Source organism: Bubalus kerabau, chromosome 22 (assembly GCF_029407905.1).
Source record: "Bubalus kerabau isolate K-KA32 ecotype Philippines breed swamp buffalo chromosome 22, PCC_UOA_SB_1v2, whole genome shotgun sequence".
NCBI classification, from domain to species: domain Eukaryota; kingdom Metazoa; phylum Chordata; class Mammalia; order Artiodactyla; family Bovidae; genus Bubalus; species Bubalus kerabau.
The window spans coordinates 35303554-35322500 of NC_073645.1; the positions used below are offsets into that span (position 1 = coordinate 35303554).

Below are 18947 nucleotides of genomic sequence, written 5' to 3' on the forward strand. Positions count from 1 at the left end.
TCCTTCAAACTGTAGCTGAATGTGTGACATTTCCAGCTCAAATTCTCATGCTTGCATTTGGCTAAAGTACAGATTTTATACAGTTGATAATAAAGTAAAAAATATTTTAGTTAGTTGATCAAGATACAGTAGGTGTTTCAGTTTCATTAACTTTGAATCTTCCAATTTAAAGTATGGCATAGTACTTAGTAATGTAAAATACTAACAGAAAACTTCCACAAAAGGAAAAACAATTTATTGATATTTTGGAGGAAAATTTCATAAAATAAGGCGTTTCTCATTCAGACGAACCTTTTTGGGTGTTCAGTTATTTTAGTGATAATCCTGCAGGCTAAATTACAGTTTATTAAATTCAATTTACTTAAAATTTCAAACCACAAAAAATTAGGAGAAAAGACCAATGGCAGGAATTTAAAAATAATTCTTAATAAAGCAAAGTGTGAATTTAAAAATGTTTTGTTCAAAGTGATACTTAAGTGTAAAGAATTCAGTTTTCAGCATCAGCTGTCTCATTTTCATGAGGAACTATTTCTGATATTTGAAATAAGTTGTCTTTTCTTTCTGTAACAGAAGTCAGTCCTATCAGAGAAAATTTTATAAACTCAGCCTATCATGTGCTTAATTACATCCAGAGAGTCATCCCAATGACCAGTTTTTACTATCCCAGTGGAAAAGAGTGACATTTACAGGGCCCACCCTTCAACTACGGATAAATCTTAAGTGCTCCTCTGTTGCTGAGCCTGTACACTCTTAATTGCTGGTTTTTAAAAGCAATGGATTCTAACCAAAACAAGATTAGTTATTTAGGCATCCATGTTTGTAATTTTCTTCTTTTGAAGTACAGAAAATCAAAATAAGAATAAGTGTAACTGAACAATCTATGCCAATTTGTTGGTATTTTGGTAAAAAAGGGAAAAACAAAAACAATCTCCATATGATATTCTTGCATAGTGTGCAATGTTTTAGTCCCCCATAGTGATGAAATGAATAATTAAAAAGGCAGCTCTGATACCACAGCCTGTTAAAAGGTTCTCATTTCCTTTAATGAAAATCTACTTTTACTAGATAGTTTGAAACTATTGTAGCAAGGAGCCCCAAATGGGCAAAAGAAAGGTTTGGCTTGAATGAAATTGTGCTAAGGCCACATGGTGTACTTGTCCTTGTAATTTAGCATTTTTCAGTACTTTACAGAGTCAGTATAAATAGCTAATTAATAGTAGCTTCAGTAAATACAATAAGAGAAGCCAACCTAGTATCTGCTGTTTGTGGCAGTGAGAAGCCTGCCACATTCAAAAAGGAATGAGTTGGGTCACTCCTGAATAGTTAAGACAGCTGATATAGATGTCATTACTGACCTCAGGCTAATGACCTACCTCTCCTGTTTTGTCCTTTCTGCAACATTTATCTACTTACAGACTTAATACATTTATCTACTTACAGACTTAATACATTTGCCAAGGTATGATACACACATTTATAGCAAGGAAGTGAGGCTTGGGGCAGAGACCTAGAATAGGAGGGGATACCACCATCTCCTTTGTAACATTTTGCAGCTTTTATATATTTTTATTTCCTGTGTGCGTGTATTCAGAGGGTAATAAAGTGAGGAAATTTTGTGCAGTAGAATGACTACTGAGCTATAGTCAGGACCACATGGTTCTAGTCTCAATTTAACCAAAGCTACCTTTAGAATTCCACAAGACTGATTTTTGTTTTCCTTAAAGAATAAAGGGATGTCTAGGTTTATTTTTATTTACACCCCATTCAGCCCTTTTTAACAGGATTCTGCCAGAGAGTTAATAAGCCTTTATGCCCTGAGACTTCTATTCTATGTAATGAACTAAATTCTCTCTCATGTCCCATCTTTGGGAGAATTGAGAATAGTCATAAATAATTTTCTGTGTTTTGGGGTTCAGATAGGGAGCCCCAAGTGAAAAAGGCAAACTTTAAAATGATTTAAAATCTATTAGTTTTCCTTGTCGAAAGTTCTTTTTAAGTTCCAATATAGTAGGATTTTTATGTTTAAAATACTATGATCTCTATGTGGCAAAGCTCTGCTACTCATTCACTGGTTTAAAAAATCTAATTAAAAATCTTGTTGACTTCTTCTCATGGATTATGGATAGTCCTTTTAAACTACAATAATTTTTCATATCACAGTTGGAACAGGTAAGAAATTTTAAGTCCTAAACTGTAGACCCCAAATGGGAAAAGATTACTATTTCCCAGCTGCCATTTTTTAATTGACTGATTTTGCTCAGTTAGTTCAGATGCAGAAAAGGCAGTAAAGTAGCCTGTACATCCATATTTGGGTCTGAAATAGTGATGCTGAAGTAGGATCTGAGGATGGCACTCTAGCTTCACAACTAATTTCCAGAGCTTTTTAGCTTTTCCAAATGTGTGCACGTTTAGATAATTCATAAATTGCTTGCAGACATGTCCCTCTGACTTTACTGGTAAAGGTAGATTTCTTGTAAAACAAAATTTCAGTGTGTGAAAAATCGATTCATGGCCTACTTGTCTTTATTTACTGGAATTGTGAAAAGTTGACTTATAGCCTATTTGCCTTTGTTTACTGGGATTGGGAAATTTAAGCTGTTTACCAGATACACGTACACACACACACACACACACACACACACTCCCAGTACGTTTCCTTAGGCCATTTTTATAGAGGACTAGGAGACATTTAAATTAGAGTCTGGAAACAGGATGGGCTTCTACATTCCATCTCTTTCTGCTTAGTAACATCACAATAATGAAGGAAATGGGGATATGCTATTTTCCAGGCATCCCAGTATATAGCTGGAGATATAATATTATCCTAGAATTAGAGATTTTAAAAGATCTATATTGTAGAGTCCATTTCCTGCCACAGTATCAAAGACCCTATATACTCTTATAACTGCATCTGGTGAGTGTGGCAGATATACAGCAAAATAGCTGTATTTCTTTCAGCTGCGTGGTCTGATCTGAATGACTGCATGGAATAACATACCAGTTCTGATCCGTTTGTCAATATTAAGAGTACTCACACAATGCAGAGTTTTCATCCATTACTGGCATTTGAAAAAACTTATAATTTAAACTCCTCAAGTTCAAGAACTTTGCACAACTTTGGTTTGCAGATTTGAGCAAATAGGTTTCCATTAGGGGGCTCTCGAGGTTTGAGATGATCAGTCTTGATACCAATAATGCTTGGAAGCCTTTACTTTCTAACGTTCATCTTGCTCTCTCCCTTTCTGTTTTGTTTTATAGAAAAGGTCACGGATCGCCTACAGTGACGAAGTACGGAATGAGCTCCTAGGGGATGATGGGAATTCCTCAGAGAACCAGGTAGAATGCTAATCAGGAAGGCCCGGTGGGTGGCTGGAGGGTGAAGGAGGTCACTGGCACACTGGGCTCTCAAGCTGCTCTGTAACAGTATTAGCAACAACTCATGTGGAAGCGATACTGTTTAATGCAAAGCTGGAGCCTTAATCAACTTCAAAATGTTTCTTGGAGATCTTACATTTAACCCTTTACCTTGTGATCACTGTCTGCTATCTTTTAAAAAAATCTTTTCTTCTCTTTTCTTTATTATTTAGTACTTAAGGAATAACTTGAAACACACTGTTTGTGGACAAAGCCAAGGTCCTCACCTCCAACACATGTAAAAGGAATAAAAAAAGTACATAATGCAGCTTTGATAATAATGCAGTATAATTAAATCAACACTCGCAGCAAAACAAATGAAAGTAAGCTTTCAAAATTCGACTGGGCAGCTCAGGCTCCTATTGTGTACCTTCTTAAAAATACATTCACCAAAATGCAAATTGGAAGCCCCAGTGTGGAAATTGGATACTCACATAGAGGTGCTGCCCTTGTCAGGTAATGATAATGATGATGATAATAGTTGTAGGAGTGGTAATGGGAAAAGTCTTTTCACAGTTTAAGATCCGGATAGGCAAAAAAATAAGACACGGTTTCTTCTTCAAGGGGCCTTGCAACTTGGCTGTCAGCTCTCATTGGATCACACAGTAGTGTCATGAGTCTAATTAGTGTCCCACTTCTTTCTTTGAATTAATACTGCCGATTTCATTAATTCATGTAGATAATATATATGACTTTAAAAAATGTTTCAAGAACCTCAGAGTAGAGATGATTTTTAAAAAATGTCTCAAACAGCCCTAGTGACTGATTCTCTTTGACACTTTTAAAGAAAATAAATGATAGGGAACTTCAGAAGCAAGACCCGAACGTGTTTATTAACGTTACTTTGGCAAGTCTAGAAGAAGCCTCTACTTTAAATAAAAATGAACATAAATCATTCATTGGGTAAACCAACATTTTAATAAGCTGCTAAACATAATATATTGATATGCATTATAAAAATTGCATAATAGTGTTTACCCTTGCAAATAGAGTGTAAATCTATATATGCTGAAACTATAATACTATCCACTAAACGTGAATATTGTAAACAGGGTTGTTGCTCATGTGATGAAAAGGCCCCATCTGCCCACCCCCAGAAAGGAAGAAGAATCACTGAGCAGTCCTGTGTTTGTTTTTGGAAAGATCTCAGTTCCTCCACTAGTTGGATGTTATCAGCTTCAGTTCAGACATGTAAACACGTTAAGATTTGACTTGGGATTTCAGCTTCTCTGATTGAAATGTGAGAATAGCTAACGGAAAAAAAAAAATAAGGAGCACATCAAACACAAAAGCATGATGTGATAAAGGAGTTTTACTCATAATAGATTAAATAATATGAGGATGAGAGCAAAAAAATTTTTTTTCCTATTTTAAGTGCAATTTAGATTGCTCATTCCTTGAGTGAATTAATCATAGTTTATTTTCTATTTTTACTGCAAAAAAAAAAGCACTGTCTTTAAAAAAAAAAAGTGAATCTCCATGTCAGTTCTTTAAAGAGCTATAGATCTTTACCTCATTTGAAACTAGTGCCTAATATAGAGGAAATAGAAGAGAAGAGGGTGTTTCTGTCTAACTCAAACTCCTTTATTGTAATGGATGCTGTAGTACTAGGACAGGGATCTTTTTTTTTTTTTTAAAGCATGTTCTCTTCTCTTAATGGACATTTTATGTGCCTAGAACATTTGCCTTACGAACGTATAAGGAGGACTTTTTTTTTAACGCCTAAAGAAAAATATTCCACAAAAATAGATTGAGTTCATATTTTATGAATTTTTCAAATTATATTCCTGTCACTTTAAAGTGATAACTCAGAGATTTCCCCTGGACTTGTATAAATCAAGCTTACAAATTCTGAAAGTGCTTGGAGAGCCTGAAGTTTAGTTGTAAGGAGCTGTCACTTCAATAAATAGAGTGTGATGAATTATAGTCATGAGACTGTGGAACTGTTAGATTATTACTTATGTGAACTTTTCAGGCTAAAATTTGAATCAGATCTGAAAGTTCAAAGAGACAACATATAACTTTTAGGATATTTTGTTACCAAAGTAGCACAATTTCCATATCATAATGAAGCCTTTATGTTTTGTTTTGGGGCTCTTTGTCATAATATATAGGAATTAAAATCCCTAAAACTATATAACACATCCTTAACTTGGAATGGCCACTTGAGAAGAACTATTCTGCCACAGTATTCATTCAGACTATGAAATCAAAACAGAAACCTTTTCTTTAAAGGAAGAAAAGATTTGGCTTTTCATTTTAATTTTTGTAGCTCAGTGGCTGAGAAGATAGCTTTTTCTGGCTAGGATCACCTTGCCAATAAATTAGAGAAGCTCACCTAGTAAATTAGAGAAGAAAATATTTTCTGCACACAGATATGTTTCTTTTCAGCCTAATTATTGAGAAATTGATTTTTCAGAACTTCTTGGCCATGTCATATTTATGGTAAATTTTTAACAATACAGGGAAAACTGAGAAGTGAAAAATGAGACCAAAGGTGGCAATATTTGTTTAACTAAAGTTGGGATATATCTCAGTTTTTCTTAAGTATAGGTCAGAAAAAAATGATAAATAATAGCAAAGGTTGTAAATAGACAAATGAACTAAGTGCTATTTAGTTAATTTCAATGCAATATCCACATCTTCCCTATAGTGACTTCTTTGTGGATTTAGACAAATATGAATACCTTAGTTCTTATTTCTCAGTCTGCCAGTTTATAATGCATTTTTTAGGCATCTAAAACTTGGCCGTTGATACACATAATTATGATCTTCCAATTAACTATACAGTATATTAATTTACTCTTATATATGTAAACATTTTGCCATGATTAGAATTGTTAAAATTTCAAAAATTAAGAATTTTCAAATGCATGTTTAATGTTCTCCATGCAGTACACATTTTTATTTAATTCCAAATTAATTGCTTTGTATAAATTCATTTCTATTACATCTATTTCATGCAATCAAGTATAGCTCATCCTTGATTTACAGAGAAGAAGCAAAATTACCTATTTGGCACATTCAAATATTGTTGGGTCTTTCCATGCACTGTTAGTTGTCTTGGGCATTATCATTTTGTTCTTTTAACAAATCAAATTTTCCATTGCATATGACAGCATCTTAATATTTTCAGAGAGCTTGTTCTTAAAATGTAGTGATGCTGTATTTAGAGTGGAAACTTTAATAATTGTTAACTAGATTTAGTTTCATGAAAACGATTCTTAGAAAGGAAAAAAAAAAAATTCATACAGAATTAAATCCCCTTCACAGTAGAGTATGATAATGGGACACATGTTCCAAGCTCTACTTCTGAAACCTAATAGTGTCTCAGTTTCCATATGCAAAATTATATTGATCAGTGAATAAACCTGAGTAAATGAAATTTGAGTAAATCCCTGATAGAAGGTTCAAAAATATATATATAAAGAGTAGAGTATGTCTAAACGTGAGGAAATTTTTGTGGTAAAGCAATATTCAGCAGATATGATTTGCTTAATTTTTTAATGCGATGTTCTCTTAAGTTCCGATTTGGGCTTGCTGTGCATAAAGTGTGTCAAACTTCAGCTACAGACCAGGGGGTGAAGTCGGTCAATTTAATTCCCCAAGATCTAAAGAAGGTCGGTATCATTTCATATAGCCCTGGCAGAGCAGATCATTACCAGGCACAAATCTGTTCGTTACGTGCTGAGGGTTTATAGCAAAATAAATAGACTGTCATCATAAGTTCAGAAAATTGTGTGTTCGACCCACGATAATGTGTAAAGGGCGTTTAATAGAGTTCAGCATTTATTCGTTATCTGTATGCGGACAGAGACGGCAGTCGCGTTATCAGCTTTAAAAAAAAAAAATTCGGTAGTTCTGGTGGTCACGTGATGCCCCTCACACACAGAGGCGCGCGCGCACGAACCCTCACATGCTCTGCAGTGCAGTTTTGATTTTAGTCACAGCAGAAGGCTTAACCACAAGAGATTCCACTGGTTCAAACCAGCGTAAACCAGATTTTTTCAGCCCACAAAGGAACAGATTACCTCTTGTATCAAATTCTGCATGGGGCGGGGGGGACAGAAATCTTTGTTTCACAAAAAAGATGTTGATTATCATAACTCAACACGGTGGCATGGCACACTTTCATGTCGCCTGTGACGGAGCTAGAAACTCGATAAAATGCGAATCAAAAAAATAAGAAATCACTACTTTCAGCCTAGTCTAAGCATTGTTAATTTTCAAAAACAGGCCATCTTTTGTTTACTTGTATGAAAACTCTTAAACTAAAAAAAAAAAAAAAAGATAAAGATTAAAACCCCTCCCATTACCTAGCTTAGCTACAAATCCGGTGTAAAGCTTGGATGCAGCCATGCAGCACAAACAAGATAGAACGTTTTTTGTTTGGAACCTATTGAAAAAACAAATGGGTAGCATTTTTAAACACTCATTGATTATGGCAGGGTGGCATGCCCAAATGGTCTCCATTGCTGAAGAGTAGTTTTAAACTTTGGCCCTTTAAGTATCATAGTCAACTGAAGAATGGTGCCCCCAGAAAGAAAAAAGAGAAAAAATAGCTGTGCGATCAATCCCAGATCAGCTTTTTCTGAGAATTAATGTTTGCCCTTTTTCTCCCATGATGTTCCGATAGCAAAGAGAAAGATTCCGATATATGATAGGCCAAGTATTTTAGTTTAGAATTTTACTTCTTCTAGGGAAGAATTGTACCTCTTTTCCCTTGAAATGATGAGATGATTGACTTACACACTCAGTGGTTGCTGAGATAATGATTGTGTTAATTACAAGCAATGACAACTTCATATGTATTTTTGAAAGGTAGAAAAAGTTTCTTTTTCACTAAATGCAGTGTGAGACCTTATGTAATAGATTCTGTATCCTTTTTCTAAGATTCATCACTGGTTTGAAATCTCATTCTTTTGTACTTGAAATACTTTTCAAATAACAAATGAAATAACAAGACTAAGCTGGAATGCATATGGTTTTCCTTGAATTGGAACAAAAATAGCTTTAAGCTTTGAGAACTCTGGGCTATAGTAAACATGATACTTCTAGAAAGACTTATAGTGAGCGGTTCATGGCACGTTTCTCCCAAAGCAATAGTTTAATTTATTGGCCTGCTTATGTCAAGTGTTATAACAGATGTTACAGATATTTGGATGCTTAAAAATTATCAGTTGTAGACCTGAATTGCTGAGGATGCAAGTTTCAGACCTAGAATATGGTTTATAGTCTCATACAACATTGGTTTCTTTTCTATTCATTGTAGAGACTGGAAGACACCTCAACTCTCCAATATTTGTGGGTTAGAATACTATCACATACACCCAGGGAACCAGACATATGGTTATATCCGTTTTCTAGTTTCTAAAGAGTAAAACGTTTTATCTGTAAAATTTAAGACAAATATTCTACAGAGAAGAATCAAAATGTTACCACAAAAGTTTACTAACAGGTAAAGAATGGCTTGAAGTTTGACTTTGGTGAAAACAAATTACAGTACAAATGAAGTTAGTGAGTTCATTGCTTTGAAATGATCTGGTTTACAAGATGAAGAAAACTGATAAGTGAAGAAACTTCAAAAATTAAAATTAAAACACCTTATGATTACAGTAGCCTCTTCAGCAAAACGAAACCTTGGGAATCAACTCTGATATACACAGTATTGCTAAGGATTGTGAAATATTTTCTGATTTTATGTCCTAAATATTATCTCTCCTGGCATGCTTTATTCCCAATTAAAATAATCTTACTTCCAAAGATAATCCTGTTACTAGAATGGGTACAAGTATGATATTAACATACCAGTTTGTTGTTTTAAAATACTTACTGGGACAAAAGCATGAGCTATTAATCATTTTCATTTGGAGGTAAAAATCTGAAAGCAGTTGTCAAGATTCAAAATAGAGAAACATCCTGAAAACTTGTATATACAAAACCTCTTCAGTGGTATATTCTTAGAAGAGAGGAACAGTAAACTTGTTTTCTTTCTTTATAATATAGACTTCTATGAAGTCGTTCCCCTTTATTTCATGATGGTGTCTTAGATGTACTTTAAAAGAGAATTTCACACTATTCTCTTTGTTTAATGTGACAGTGTGAGAAAGTGATCTTTATTCGTTCAAAAAACTCTGCATGTAGTCTATGTTTAGGTTCTTTTAATGTGTTTGTCTGTGATTTTTAAATGCTAAACATGTAAACAGATAAATTGTCAATGTTAATTCTGTATCCTGTCACACCACTGATCTTTCTTTCCTGCCATTTCTTTCCTTTTTATCTTTTTTTTTTTTTTTTTTGTGCATTCATGTTGCAGTTGATAAAATTACGTGAAGAGGTGAGTACTTCCTAGCTTGCTTCTTTTTTTTTTAATTCTGCTTTTCCCTATAAATTTGAGTATCTAAATCTGAAGGAAAACCGTTGGGTTCATTTTTCCAGGAAAATCTGTGCATATTAAAAGCATTGATTATATTGCTAGAAATGTTCTCTGCTATCTTAAAAAAAAAAAACCAAGTACACCCTAATCATGCTTATCACAGTGATCATTGTTGTTTTCTAGCTTTGGAAGAAAATTAATATTTTAAAGACCAAAAAAGGGAGGAAAAAGAAAGGAATAGCTTGAAGCTATACCCAAGTGTAGTTTTCATGTAGACTGACTTCAGTTTTGTTTTGTTTGCATTGGTCTCTCAAAGAAGTCAACAGGATTAATTTTTTTCCTGACATTCTGAATTTGCTGAAAACTGTTTTTAAACTAACTCCTTTCCTTCAACCAAAATTCTTAGTTCAACATTAGATACCATGAGCCTATTATCCTTTTGGGGAAACACACATATGTTATAAATACTCTACTAGTCTATGTACACAGATACCTAAGAATAGCCAAGCCTCTCCTCATTGTTAAACACTTTCTTTTTTGTAGGAAATAGCACCCAAGTGAGTTCTTATTTTTCTGAGTTTGCTAGCCTGCTTCATAATACAGCTCCAGACTTTTTTTTTGTGGCCCAGCAAATGTTTATAACAACATTAATAATTTTATCCCTGTATGCATGAGGGATGCCAAATGATTCTAAATATTTTTTAAAATTAGACCATACTTATCAAATATGCGCTGCTACTCTTTTCAGAAATAGAGTAGTCATAGTTTTTACTTAGTGAGATTGAATTTAGTTACTTTTACATTAGGACATCAAATAATGATCTATATTACAATTTAAAAATTGTTTAATTGCTTATAATAAGCAGAGTACTATGAATTATTTTCAACTTTAGGTTGGCTGTGTTGTTTGAGATTTTTCCTGGAAGTTTTTTGTTGTTTTTTTTTAATTGATATGTCATCATTCTCTAGGTGATATGAATGCTAATTTAGAGGTTTGTAGAGAGTGGTTTTCAACAACTCTTCTGATTTAAGATGCATTCATGATGCCTTCTCAGTAAAAGTAATAATGATATATAAAATGAAGGGTGAAAATACACAAAACCCTCACCCTCCAACCTTTTTGTGTTTTTTTTTAATCTTCCCTGCATGGAAGCAGATGTATATATTAAATAAGTATTATAAATCATAGTTTTGATGTATAAGATTATTCTTGAGGTGAGTGATATGTCAACATTATTCTTCTGCAAGACAGTCTTCATGTATGTATTTGCATATGCTCAGGCTTAGGTGAAGAATTTGAATTTTCAAATATTAATGCAACCAACTATAGACTATGAAGAAACTACATGAAGCTCTTGGCCTTGAACTTAGCAATGAATATAAGTAACAAGCCCTTGTGCCTTAGTACCATCAGCATCGTTGACAGATTTAGTTTTAAGCTGAATTGTGTAGACTTAGAAATCTTAATTCTGTAAGCTGAAAACATCACATCTGCATTTCTTTTAAAATACGTTTCATCATCATTTTATGACTTTTAATTCCTTTGCTGTGGCTATAGCAACAGTTTTATCAGTTATGCTTGTGGAATGCACGTTACCAACACTATAACCCGAAATGGAATTGTACTAGGAAGAATTAGATCACTCAACTAACAGAATAATATACTCTGAAGTATTCTCTTAACAGTCTGTGATATGGATGCAGCATTGATATTGACAGACTAGGCTACAGTGATGTCAGTAATGGTATATGGTCTGCTCCGAAGTCATTGTTTCTCAGGCGGGAAGCTCAGAGGAATCAAACACTGATTTCCTTCTTGTATCTATCCTAAGACAAACACTCCTCTGCTTCAAAATAGAATGTTTCATACTATTTGGAAACAAAGTATGCCCCATCCAGTCCTCAAGATGCTCTTTTTTGGGGCTCTCTTTTTGGGCTCCTTTCTGAGAAGAGAGCATGCTTGGAATCGGGCTGATAATGCACAGGGAGCTGAACCGCTGTTGGCTGTGCCGAGCTCTCTGTTTGAATCCTGCGTCTCCAGCTTTCCACGTTGCACAGCTCCTCACACAAGTTGAGCTGTGTCTGAAGCTCCAGCACAGCTTCACTTACCTGCTTTGAAAAGGGCTGAGAAGAGGGTGAGAGAATGAGTTTGGGATGGAGTGTGGGGGCAAGTTGAAAGCATCAGCTGCTACTGTACTGTATTTCCTTTCATTTTCAGAGACCAGGGCAATGTACAACTAAGGGAACAATGTAAATAGCACAGCTGTTACAAGAACTTGATTTTAGCTTGACTTAAGTGAAGAGGTTCCAAAATACAAAGTGAGGTCCTGCTGGAAAGCTGCTGGTAAACTGATAGTCCTCTTGTGTGCAGATTTGCTCTGATAAAATTGAACTGTCCTGCAGAAGAGTTACTGACATTATTTAGGAATAGACCCTTTTTTTTTTTTTTTTTTAAATAAAAAAGTTGTCTTAGCAGTTTTGCTTTCCATTACAAAGCCATATACTCGATAAGCTAATTTGGCTCCCATCCATGGAATCTCAGAAATCAGTCTATGTTTAAATACTTTGTTTCCTACATTTTTATTATTGTATAATTAAACTCTCCATTTTCAGTATTGAACTTTGATTTCTCTAAATCTGCAGTAGCTAAATATTTTCTTTTAGTTTAGGGATTTCACCCAATATGAAAATGAACCAAAGTCTTTGATCTGAATTCTTGATTAAAATTCACATTTATTCTTAATGCCACAATGCTGATATCTTTTTAGAGAATCACCTATTTGAAAAATCAAGTCCTTTGTTAAGTTAGAAAACAATATTCAAAGAAGGGAAGAGCAATTCCCCCTCCCAAAACCTTCATGTAGTGAGAATTAGGAATAAGAAAGCTTTTCTTATTCCTAATTTTTGACAAGCTGAGTAATGTGTTAAATTTATTTAAAAATAGTCATTAATGCCAAACACATAAAGCTCCCCTTGCTTTTCCTTTTCTCAATTACAGACTACTGATTTTACATTTTTATGATATATGCTTTCCTTCCTCCCTTTTATTTATTTAGTGCTTTTTTTTTTTTTTGCAGAGGGAGGGGCAGTTTTTCTCTTAATTTCTCCACTGTGTAGTAGACGACTCTATTAATTACTATAGACTGTTGTTGCAGCTTTCCTGACCTTCACATCAGGTCCTATCTCTCTGTTCTAAATGCATTGTTTTAATGATTCTTCCCCCCACTCCCCCCAGCACTCCCCCCAAAAAATTTTTTTCAAGGAAAGCTTTGATGTGGCTTTAGCTGCCTCCAACGTCTGGCCGCATCTCAGATGTGTCACCTATGCCGGGAGGGAATAAGGAAATCACGTTTTGAATGGTAATGATAACATACTAATCACTTCCTTTCTTTGAAGATGGAAGCGAGATAGTCTGTCAGCATCCCTGGCTGCGAGAGCTTGGAGGCACTGGTCTAGGTGTATTAGCTTAAGTGTGCATGTCAATACAGCTTGCATCTCCAAGATCCATGGGGGCTCATTAGAGCAAGGTGGATCGTTTCGCTCGACAGCCACTCAGATAATATGTGTGGCACCTCCTTTTTTTTTTATTATTAGAAAGCATTTCTTCGATTTTAAATGACATCTGTCAACAACACAAACTTGGAGTTATGGTTGCATTTTTTTCTTTCTTTTTGACCAGATACCAAAACTGATTTGAAGGGGTAAAGTACTAATTCATACAAATACATGCATGCACGTACACATACCCAAATATATAGTTACACATATTTTGGTATTTTTAAGTATCCAGACATACACGCATCAGTACACACATATGGACACACACACACACACACACACACACACACTCCCAAGGGCATGCACATATTGCTATCCATTCACAGCTATGATTAGCTTATAAATGTATTTGTCAGTCTGAATATGATCAAGTGTATGATTGTTATGCTTAAAAAGATCAGCCTCAATGTAGAAAAGAAAGTTCAGAAGCTGAGGATTTGGGGAAAATCTTCTAATTTCCCCCATCAGACATAATATAAAATAATGTATATTATTATTATCATTTTAGTTCTTAGTCTAAAACACTGTGTCGGAAATTCACTTTCAGTATAGTGCCATATATCTGGGGATATTTGGGAATAAATCCACAATTTTGTACATCTGTGTGCATGGAGGAACATGTGTCTCTTGTTTTTTAGTGGTTGCCCTGAGTGGTCTTAGAACTAGAATTGCTGTTTAGTATTCTGTTTTAGTAGCATATGTTGTTCTATATGGCATCTTGCTGCACATCGAAAATTAAGGGGCGTTCTTTAAGAATAAAATTTTCATTTAAAAATTCTTTAGGAACCAGAGGAACTAGTGAGTTATTTTTTTTTTTCATGATTGCATTTTATAAAAAATAAATACAAAATAGGGATCATCGATCCATGCAAATAACTCATAAAGCCACTTCTGCTGCAACAGGAAAGATCCAGTTGGTTCTGGTCTTCGTACATTTCTCAGTGTTTTGGAGTAAGAGTCACTGTGGCCGTGTACAATGTGAGTCTGCCTTCTAAAACAAAACAAAACAAAAACTGGATGGTCCATACACGATTGATTGAAAATCGGTTCATTGTAGTGGTTTGTATAAAGGAAGATTGGCTAAAAATTATCTATAATGGATTGTGATCCGCCCTCCCCCCGAAATGTTAGGGCATACAACGGCATTATTTTTTTTTAAGGCAAAAAAAAGAACATTGTAGACGGTCGTCTGATTTTTTTCCCTTTTTCTTTTTCAGAGGGCACATCTGCTCGATAACACAGAGAGGCTGGAAAGGTCATCTCGGAGACTAGAGGCTGGATACCAAATAGCAGTGGAAACCGGTAAGAATTCTGAGAGTGAGCAAATTGTCTTGCTTATGCACAGCAGTCTTCACAACACATGACATTTCAGGGAAACTTCAAAGGAGTAGCAGAGACAGCAGCCCGAGATGTGGTTTACATATTGGGGAGACAATTGGGAGCTTATTTGCGCTTATCTTTTTTCAAGTTAAAAGGCATGACATCTACTGAAAACAGTTCCTGAGGTTTAAAAGTATACATCTGAAAAGAGATGGAATACTTTGTCTAAATTCTACATTTGTCTTAATATGTGGTTACATGTTGTCAGTTTACCCACCCGCAATGACTGCTGGCACACCGTGCCGTCTCCAGTTGTTTGCTGCTTTGCGATTATTCACATATGTAAAAATTAACATTTTAATCAGTCTAAATGATGTGAACTAAGGGCAAAGAAGTACCAACACCAAGTTTACAGTACTTGTTTGTCCTGGTAGAAATGATTAGGAAGTCATTAGGAAATGATTCCTAACGGTCCTGTTTTGTTTTTATTGTTGTTTCAAATCATGAGCAGAGCCTGTAATCAGATATGGGGAAAAAGAAAGTCATGATAATGGTACTATAAGTGTTAGTTAATACTGTCTAAACTTTTGGTTTGAATTAACACTAGTTATTAATTTCAGAAAACACAGCCCTAATTTGGCTTCTAGGATGAGTTTACTTAAAATAGACATGCTTTTACATTATTAATGTTTCACGTAATGAATGTTTATTTTTATCTACTAAGTAAATATCCATTAACCTCTTTATACTTAGCAGTCTCTTATTATTCAGCTATTTTGCAAAGTATACATTATATAGGACCTATTTTATGTATTTTTGGGTAGCTCTTGCCCAGTATATGAACAACAAAAATAGGTGGTTGACAACATTTCCATTAATTTTTTTAAAGTTTAGTGTTACCAAAAAATACTCATTTTGTAAGAGCAAGTATAGTGAAAATGATTCCAAGTGATTTCTTTTATGAATGGCCAGTGTTCTCCCTTGCCCCTAATTCATGGCTATGTTATATTGGCTTACTTACATGATGAATTCTAAGAAATCAGATAGAATGAACACAAATGACGTTGGCATTATAGTAATGGTGAGAAAACTGAAGAAAACCATGAACCCTCCCAGATTTTTTAATAGTGTGGGCAGCCCTTCTTTCTGAGGTTACTGACAGATTGGCTGTCTGTCCTGATTGGAATTAAAGCCAGTTTTCGTTTATTCTTTTAGTCCTTGGGCTTACCTTAAGAAGTGACTCGACTGTCTTTGCAAAGATTGCTAATAATAAGAAGTGCCCTGAACATGCGGTCAAAGGACCAGCCTTGGGTTCAAGCTCTTGTTTGTGTGACCTTAAGCAAGTCATGGGCTTCCCAGGTGGCTCAGTGGCAGAGAATCTGCCTGCCAATGCAGGAGAGCCAGGAGATGTGATTACAGTTCTTGGGTTGGGAAGATCTCCTAGAGGAGGAAATGGCAACCCCAATCAGTATTCTTGCTAGAAAAATCCCATGGACAGAGGAGCCTGGCGCACTACAGTCCATGGGGTTGCAAAGGGTCATACACGACTGAGCAACTAAGCACAAGCAAATCACATAACCTCTGAGTCTGTTTCTTCTTCAATAAAAGGGAAATTATATTGCCTGTCTCAGAATATTCCTAAGAAATGATGGCATAAGTTAAAATGTGTTATACACCATAAAACACTATTTAAATATAACTGTTATTAGTAATGTGTGGTCATTTGATGATATATAGGCATTTACCTTTCATAGAAAAAAGTTATTTGATCAAAATTTGTATTAAAGGAGTTTCTAAAAAGGAGAATGTGTCACTATACCTGTTGAACATTAAAGGACCTTCTTTGTCAAAGCATCCTATTGGTGAGCCTCTTTCCGGACAGGACTGGGTTGGGTTGGGGATGTTCTTGCTATGACACTGATCACAGGGCTTGATTTGGCTGATTGGACTGCCTTTTCTCTCCCACAACACCTTTCATGTAGCTCCCTCCCAAAGCTGAAGAATATAATCAAAGAAGGTCATAGATACTGGAGGGTCATGCATTGATCAAGGTTATAAGATTGAGATTTGACAGTTAACTCCTTTTGGTGAGTGCTCTAACATTAAACTATCAATATAGCCAGCATGGAAGATGCCACTTTAAGATTGTCCTGCAAACCAACCTCAGTGCCCTTGGATTTTTTAGTAGAATACAGTGGTAAATTAACTGTGTGTGTGTGTGTGTGTGTGTGTGTGTAAAAGTTGCTTAGTTGTGTCTGACTCTGTGACTCCCATGGACTGTAGCCCACCAGGCTCCTCTGTCCATGGAATTCTCCAGGCAAGAATACTGGAGTGGGTAGCCAATTCCCTTCTCCAGGACTGCCTGAGTCAGATTCTTTGTTGTCTGAGGGTCCCCTGCGTTACAGGCAGATTCCTTATTGTCTGAGCCACCAGGGAAGTCCCAAGTTAACTATAAACTTTTATAAAAGTAGACATTTACATGTTATATTATATTTTATATATATATATATATATATATATATATATATATATATATATAAACTTGGGAACTTCTTACAGACTGTAAAACCAAGTCTAGGAGGAGGGATCAGGGTGGGCTTTGTGGAGTTAAGCACATATGTGGCACATATCTAGACAGAAGTCATCATGATAATTCATTTCCTTGGATGAATGTGAAAGTGGATGAAGAAATGAGAAAGGAGGCACAAAACATTTTTCCTGCCCTTCTTACTGTCTTGTGGGAAGTGGGGAAAGTAATTATGGTGGTTTCCATGTTGCTTCTGCATTTGCTGCTTCACTGCCAACCCTCAGCTTGGTCATGTCCAGTCAGTCAACAGTTCTGTTTTGATTGTTTTGTAAATTTACTATACTGATCATTTTGTTACAGTATCAGTGGAAGAATAGTATCTTTCAAAAGGGAAAACTTTTAGCGCTTATTGGTTTCTTCTTCTAAAAGACTGTGAAATGCAGCAAGGCATAGTTATGGAAGAGCTATGATGACTTGAAACAGTATGAAAGAGCTTAATGATTTGCAAGTATTGGTCTGAGAATTGGTCCTAGACCACAGCAAGAGTTTTCATCAGTCCACAGTAAAATGAGGGGGAAAAAGTAAACATTAGTGATTTTCTTACAAACAAATGTTATTAAAGAACTACACATTTTCTCAGATCATGTTTTTCCTATTTGGGGTGATAAAATAAAGGATAGTCTTATGATGTGATAGAAATAGTAGGTAGAAGTCATATATATCTATATATAGAGAGAGAGAGATTTTTTTTCTCTACCTGGAAAATGAACAAAATTGGCAACGGGGTTTTTAATTTTAAATGTTTTTTAAAATCGGGATCTCCTGCATTGCAGGAGGATTCTTTACCAACTGAGCTATCAGGGAAGCCTTGTTTAGTCACAACATCTAGGAATTATTGTCTAATGTACTGAATTGGAGAAAGTGACAACAATCCCATTCTCTGGCCCCACTGTTAATCAGCTGTGTGACTTTGAAGAATTCTTAGCTTCTATGTACATGTTCTTTTACTTGCCAAATGGAAACCTGATATCAGATTTGATATATCCTGTATGTATATCTTATATTCCATAAGGTTATTATAAAGTTAAGATGAGGTCATATATGTTCAAGTGCTTAGAAAGCAAATAGGGCTGTGGAAAGGTCATTTTTATGTTATCATCAGCATAAGTGGTTATCTCTGAAAATTGTTGGCAAAAGAGTTCAGCAAAAATCTATAAACTTTTCTTGAAGACCTTTATTGGCAAATATCATTATTAAAGTTTTTTTAATTATATATATATGTGTGTGTGGAATAGAATAGAAAGCATATTATTTTGACCTCTAGCAACTTCCTAGTAAATAATAAAATCCATCTCCTAAAATTCTTGAGTCATTTGTGACATTTTTAAAAGTTATTTTGTCAAATTGGAAAGTTATTTTGTCAAATTGGCAGTTACTATTGCTTTAATAATAGCTACTGAACAGAGGACTCATGTCCCGAATGTACTTGGTCTGAGCAAAAGTACGTAATTATATCTAAGTGCCATTTACACCTTGATATTTATTGAGTTTAGTACCAAACAAGTTTCTTTCGTGGCTTTCTTTCTATTTGAGAAAATTGGTGAGGTTACAAGTTATTTGAACAGCTCCATTTAGAAATGAAGAGAGAGGGGAAAGAATGTATGACACGGAGCTAAAGAGTGGTGCTTGGACATCTCAGGCTCAGACTGACATCAACATGGACAATTATCAGATTCATTAGAAAACTTCCTC

At 35.0% G+C, this 18947-nt stretch overlaps 1 protein-coding gene across 33 annotated transcripts in view; it reads left to right on the top strand.

The window, feature by feature from the left end:
- VTI1A (vesicle transport through interaction with t-SNAREs 1A) overlaps positions 1-18947 on the top strand; it is a 381817-nt gene that overhangs the window by 76445 nt on the left and 286425 nt on the right. For 24 of the 33 annotated variants that reach the window (XR_008707242.1, XR_008707243.1, XM_055560772.1 and 21 more), the window contains 3 exons: positions 3259-3336; positions 9731-9751; positions 14566-14650. Coding sequence is in view for 31 of the 33 variants with exons in the window: in XM_055560772.1 (XP_055416747.1) it covers positions 3259-3336; positions 9731-9751; positions 14566-14650 (184 nt within the window). In the remaining 2 variants the exon portion in view is untranslated. Of the gene's footprint in view, positions 1-3258; positions 3337-9730; positions 9752-14565; positions 14651-15883; positions 16599-18947 lie in introns of those variants that run through there. The other 9 variants (XM_055560771.1, XM_055560776.1, XM_055560787.1 and 6 more) reach the window with 3 other exon arrangements.